Below are 6,239 nucleotides of genomic sequence, written 5' to 3' on the forward strand. Positions count from 1 at the left end.
AAGCATTAAAGAATATAATGTATACAAAATTACCGTGGAAGTTGACCAGAAATCCTGAAAGTGATATAGAGGGTGTAATATTTGAATGAATGGAAAGTGGTGGATAGTTTGCATTGAACTGATTGAATGAATTTTTAATCTGTACAGTACTGAATAACCCTGCCTGTGATTTTTAATACAATATTGGTACTGAATGATTTGCATATTGCCATAGAAATTTTCGGTTAATTTCTCTTTCAGCTAATTTGCAATATAATGTCAAATCATGGTATTTCATAAATATGACTCATCTCGATTTGATAGTTAAAGATGTGTTTGCATATTTGTATCAGAAGTAAAACAAAATAAATCTCATGGAAATGGTTTGAAAAATGAGCTGAAAAGTCGAAATGAAGTAGAAATTTGTGCTAGTAATTCCCTCGTATTGAAACTTTGCGACCACAGCTTAAAATAGCAATAAATGAAATTAAATCGTTGTAAGTCAGAGTTTGGAAGTTAACAATTGATTTTTTGGCCTTGTTCAGATTATTGATTTTTGGAAAATTTAAACTGAAACACTGCTAAATAAAAATTGAAGTAACTCTGAAGAACACTTTGAGAAAAAGCAATTCTCTAGAACTGTGTAGAAAGAATAGAAATGATCGCTATCGAAGCAAGGGAATAGGAAAAAAACGATTTGATGAGGTCGTTCAGGGTCATGAATGAATCACCTGTCTACAATGGATGGCCTTGTATCACTTATTAACTCATTTCCTCTATGAAGTCTTCCGATTTATGGTATTTTGTTCCCAAACTATGTCCACCACGTCATTTTGTCTCAGCATCGTTCTCCCTCCCACAATTATGCTTAATCATTTGTCACCAACTTAGTCGCTTCTTACTACCAGGACATCTATCTCAATTTTCATTATATGAACAGGGAACGTGAAAATAAATAAACAGACAACTGAGGATTCCGCTTTTGGATTCTGAAAGAAACATAGCTAAGCCTAAGTCTAAGCCTTTTCATTAGTAATGCATATATGACAAGCAAACAACTTGCATGTCATGCATGAAGAACTCGCAATTAAGTTTCATTATTACTAAATCATTGACGAAGAACTTGCAATTAGGTTTCAATATTGCTAAATCATTGACGAAATTATATATAACAACATCGAGATTTTTGGCAACAAAAAGGCTTTTCTTAATCACAGCACTTGAACCTCTCAGCATTTCATACGGTTGCTTATCTATTTCCTTTGTCAACTTACAGTTCCATTGTGATGTTCGTTGAAAATAACAGGCATTTTTTTATTTAATTAATAAACCATACCAACTACGGTCTCACACCAGTTAGTTGTCGAATATGTGATTTGCATTCAACAAATGTTCCAAATCGGTGACAGATCTGAGGAGACGGAGGAAAAAAATCGCAGTGTCGAAAACTTTTTAAGATGAAGTGAGAGAAAAGAATTTTTAAGTTTTTGAAAGTAGGGATAAATTTAATCTAATTTCAAAGTTAATCTTTGATTAGATTAAATTTATTCTTATCCGTTTCGTTTGTCAACTTTTCAATTTCGTTTTTCAACTCACAGTTACATTGCAAAGTTCCGCTGAAAACAATAGGCATTTTGTCATGCATTTTCAAGTAACATTCTACTCAATTGATAATCCATCGCAACTACTATTTCACACCGGTGAATTGTCGAATAGTTGATTTGCATTCGATGAAAGTTCAAAACGGTGACAAATCTGAGGAAACAGAGAAAAAGTCTCAGCACCGAAAACTTTTGATGGTCAAAGTGAGGAAAAAGTTTTCAAATTTGAGAAGTATGAATAAATTTAATCTGATCAGATTTATTTTTTGACATGATTTGGGAAAATATGTTAATACGAATGTGCATGACAGGTTAGTTTTTAGAATTCTGAGAATTGTAAAAAAGGCTTATTCAAAAATGAATAAATACATTTCTTAATTAAAATTTATAAAAAAACGAGGAAGATAACTAACAATTCTAAATGTCACAATATACTGCTGAAATTGAAAACTTTAAAAAGAAACAATAGAAAAATTATCGAAAAAAAAGAATTTAATATGTCAAGATCGAGTAAAATTACGACACTTTATTTGGTGTTAAATTCAATGGATGAACTTTGATGAGAGTGAAACGTTAGATTAACTGAGCAAAGTGACCATACGTAGCACTAATAATTTAGTGATGCATTCTATTTTATCGTATTATCACTTTTCTTTTCTCCACAATATTTTTTTTAAAAACATTTCAACAACAATTCCTTTGAATACAACATTCCTGTATCAAAATTTTTTACTCAAAGTTGTCTATGTGAAAATTTCCGCAATTCAAAAATTTCATGAAATGAAATTTGATTTGAAATGAGAAGCAGTCATGATGTGACAATAATTAACTTTTAAAATCAGTGCTTTATCTGATATGGATTGATAAGAATGAAATATTTCATCGGCAAGATATGATGACTTAAAATTTGTCCTTGTTTATAAAATTAGTCGAATTGGTCAGCATTGGAAAACCTTACGTTTATTTTTTTTTCTTCTATGATTTAAAGATAAATTTATTACTTACTTGACAGGATTTGTTATAAAAGTGCTTAATATTATTTAAGGCACATCGCTTGCTTCAAGTTTATTAGAACAAGATTCGCTACCTGGTTGGTTCGAATTCGGTACTTAATTTGAATGGTGACATAATTTCAAATGTTGCAATGATCATCATTTCAGGAGTATTTTTCGCACGGACGTTTTTTTCAAAGGAAAAATAATAAACAAAAAGAAAATAATAGATGATAATTGCCCGAAAAACAAATTTAATTACTATTTATACTATTCATATTTTGAAATTTACATTTCAATATTTCAAAGCAAATTTCATTTCAGTGAAACATTCATTTCAGTGGAACGAGATTTTGAAAGCCATCAATTGTAGATTATAGCACAGATTCTGACGAAATTTCTTCTTCTTGGTCTCTGGAGTTTTTTTAAGTGTCTTATTCAATTTTATTTCAATTTTTAATTATTTGAACCATTTTTTATACACTGAATCCATTTTGAGGGAGAATTTGAATTTCTGCTAAAGCGGTAGTGACAAATGATCCAAGGATTCCAGGCTTAGTGACCAAACTGTCACAGGCTTGTTGACACGATGACAAGAGGAATGCGTAGGTGGGCCAATTCATTCGTTTAGCTGCATACAAAGAAGCTTGATAAGGAATGTCTAAATGATAAAAAAGCCTTAAATTTCAATGTTTGTTTCACTGTTGAGGTTCTCATGACTTGCAGATTCGCTTGGTGCTCAAATTCATGTAACAGCAAAGTTCAAAATTAAAATTTAGAATGATGCATCCAAAGGGTGTAATATTGGCATGAATGGGAACTGGTGGATAGTTTACATTAAAAGGATTGAATGAATTTTTAATCTGTACAGTATTGAATAATCCTACTTGTGTTCTTTAATCTAATATTGGTACTGAATGATTTGCATATTGCTATAGAAATTTTTAGTCAATTCCTCTTTCAGCTAATTCTGCCATATAATGTCAAATCATGGTATTTCATAAATATGATTCATTTTTCATTAAAGATATATTTGCACATATATATCAAAAGTAAAACAAAATAAAATCTCATGAAAATGGTTTAAAAAATGGGCTGAAAGTCGAGACGAAGTAGAAATATGTGCCGAGCAATTCCTTTGTACTAAAACTTTGCGACCACAGCTTAAAATAGCAACAAATAGAATTGAATCGTTATAGCCATTTTGTAAGCAATTCAGGTACGCCTCGATTGTTTCCAAATGCTGCATTCGTTGCTTTGCTGTTTGGTAGATTTGACATTCGTCATCCCAATGATCGTCTTTGCAAATGAACAAGGTCTTCGTATTTTATCACTTTCAGGATATTTCCTTGAGTTTGTGATCCTTTTACTATCGTTTGGCTTGGGCTGCTTGATTGCCTTCAAAGTAGACGTCTCTCCTCTAGTGCCGCGTCGTTCGTGGTTCGACTTCGATTCGGTTGATTTTCGTTGGTACCCACCACTAGAGGCCTGGCTTCTCTGCATTTCCTCATTTTGTCGGACTAGTTCTTGCAGGAACTTTCGGAGTCTGGTGACCGACCAGAACTCCTGGTCCTTTTTTTTGGTAAACTTTGTTCAATATCCAAATTGGCAATCCACTTTCGATAATAATTTCAATGCCTGAATGCTCCAAACACTCATCCATTGCTTCCAGTTGTCGAAGTATTCTTTTCATAGTTTCAACAGTTGTTTTTCACTCTCGGTCGTGTCCTTGAATGGAGTATAACTCATTGTACAACTTTTTTATAGTAGATTTCCAAATTTTTTGATCAAGACTATTCTTATAGCGTCGTAGTTTTCTGGAACAATATTATAGCCTTTGACAGCTTGTAGAGCGTTTCCTCTGAGATATGAGATCAGATAATTTAATTTTCGAATATCGCGTATTTTTTGGAAATGCACTGTGGCATCAAAACTATCCCAGAATTCTCTCCATGATTTTGGGTCACCATTGAATGTTGGTAGTGGTAACTGTGGCAAATTTACTATCTGCTGAGACATTTGGGAGAGTCGACCATATCCGCGTATTTGTCTTCTTCTTGCTTTCTTTTCTGTGCATTCTTTTGTTTCTGGATATACTCCGACCATTTTTCGTTGATTGATCCGAGTGTACCAACATAGAGTTTTAGACGCCTTATTTTTTCTTCTATAGTCCTTCTCTTGAGTTCGAGTTGCTGTTGCTTCCCCTCCACTGCTAAATGTTGATCAGGAAGCGTTAGGTCCATTGCTTTTACTTCGTCGAGAAGATCCTCTAACTTTTGCTTTGCCGGTTGAGCACTTTTGATTATAGTATCCGACATTCCCGGCTCATGACATCAAAAATTTGTTGGCAAATTGTTTTTCTGTTGAACTCGTTTCTCGGCGATGCAGATTTATTCGGGAGGTAATATTGTTCTTGTGCAATATTACTATTTAACACCAAGAAAAAGGGTATAAAATATGAATGTATATAACACGATGAATTGGTAAGCAATGATAAATGAGTTATATAAAAAGCAATTAATATAAGCAATTAATATATCGTTATCAACCAAGAAGTTCACGCCACTATTTTCATGAAATATGGGATAACGAAAAGAATAAAGACAAGACAGATCACAAATTTCAATATTAAAATGAGAACTTTTATTTTTGCTAAACTTCGAAACTTGAAATTTCTCTAAATTCGCAAAACTAACGAGAAGTTATAAAGCACATCGCTTCATGTGTGCTTTCAAGCTGCCCTTGCAGCTGAAGGATTTGTTGCAATTTTCGCATTGAGGTTTAGGTAGATGTTTTTCCTTGTGAGAGTAAAATGATGTGCTATGATTGTACTTTTTCCCACAATTGGGTTCTTTACATTCGTAAATAAATCGTTTGCCGTGCGTTTTCTTGTGTTCTATCCATTTTTTGTGACTGTTCGTGTGAAAAGCACATCTGACATGTGGACACTCATGAGTTCGCTTTTCTGAAAAACTCTTATAACATCAGGCGATCATGAAGGATCGAATATGCAGTCCAATTTTTAATAAGAATTTATTTAAAAAAAATTGCCGTTTCTGTCACTAATTACTCTTATGATATGTTGCATAGTAAAGAGAATGAAAACAAAACAGATCAGAAAGCCAATATTAAAATGAGACTATAAATTGGCATCTGTTTTGATGGCAGCATTGAAGATGCCGCGCAATTTCTGATACTTACACATTATTTCGTGCATTGTATATGCCCGAATTGTGGATGTGTTGCAGTTAGGTCTACAACGAATATTTTCTAAATGCTGCCTCACTGCGCCAAAAGAAATGGACACTTTGCCGCAGTTTGGCTTCATTTTCTGCATTGCAATATTTATTGAATTTTGCAGTGTTCCATGGTCTTACATGTTTCGCATCACATTTTCATGTGCATTCTACTATTCGAGATAGAAACATGCTTGAAATTTTGCTAGATTTGTGAAACTAACGAGAAGTTATTAAGCATCGCTTCATGTGTATTTTCAAGTAGTCCTTGCGGCAGAAAAATTCCTTGCAGTTTTCGCATTGAAATTTAGGTTGGCGTGTTTCATTGCGAGAAGGAAACGATGACGTTGGCCCACAATCGGGTCGTTTGCGTTTGCAAATAAATGGTTGGTCGGGCGTTTTCTTGCGTTTTCTATATTCATCGCGATTGT

At 33.4% G+C, this 6,239-nt stretch overlaps 3 protein-coding genes across 3 annotated transcripts; all 3 read right to left on the reverse strand.

Annotated features, from left to right (window-relative positions):
- Nucleotides 1-3,787: 3,787 nt before the first annotated feature.
- Nucleotides 3,788-4,265, reverse strand: LOAG_18875 (hypothetical protein; the record flags this gene model as incomplete). Its single annotated transcript, XM_020451536.1, has 2 exons — nucleotides 3,788-4,069; nucleotides 4,110-4,265. The coding sequence occupies 2 exons, from the start codon at nucleotides 4,263-4,265 to the stop codon at nucleotides 3,788-3,790; spliced, it is 438 nt and encodes a 145-aa protein (XP_020304667.1).
- A 310-nt stretch (nucleotides 4,266-4,575) lies between these two features.
- Nucleotides 4,576-4,890, reverse strand: LOAG_18876 (hypothetical protein; the record flags this gene model as incomplete). Its single annotated transcript, XM_020451537.1, has 1 exon — nucleotides 4,576-4,890. The coding sequence occupies one exon, from the start codon at nucleotides 4,888-4,890 to the stop codon at nucleotides 4,576-4,578; it is 315 nt and encodes a 104-aa protein (XP_020304668.1).
- A 384-nt stretch (nucleotides 4,891-5,274) lies between these two features.
- LOAG_18877 (zinc finger protein) lies at nucleotides 5,275-6,220 on the reverse strand (the record flags this gene model as incomplete). Its single annotated transcript, XM_020451538.1, has 2 exons — nucleotides 5,275-5,537; nucleotides 6,033-6,220. Coding segments are annotated over 2 exons (451 nt in total), but the record flags the coding sequence as incomplete, so codon positions are not given.
- Between the last annotated feature and the right edge of the window lie 19 nt (nucleotides 6,221-6,239).

The sequence above is a fragment of the Loa loa genome (genome assembly GCF_000183805.2).
Source record: "Loa loa unplaced genomic scaffold supercont3.621, whole genome shotgun sequence".
In the NCBI taxonomy this organism is placed as follows: Eukaryota; Metazoa; Nematoda; class Chromadorea; order Rhabditida; family Onchocercidae; genus Loa; species Loa loa.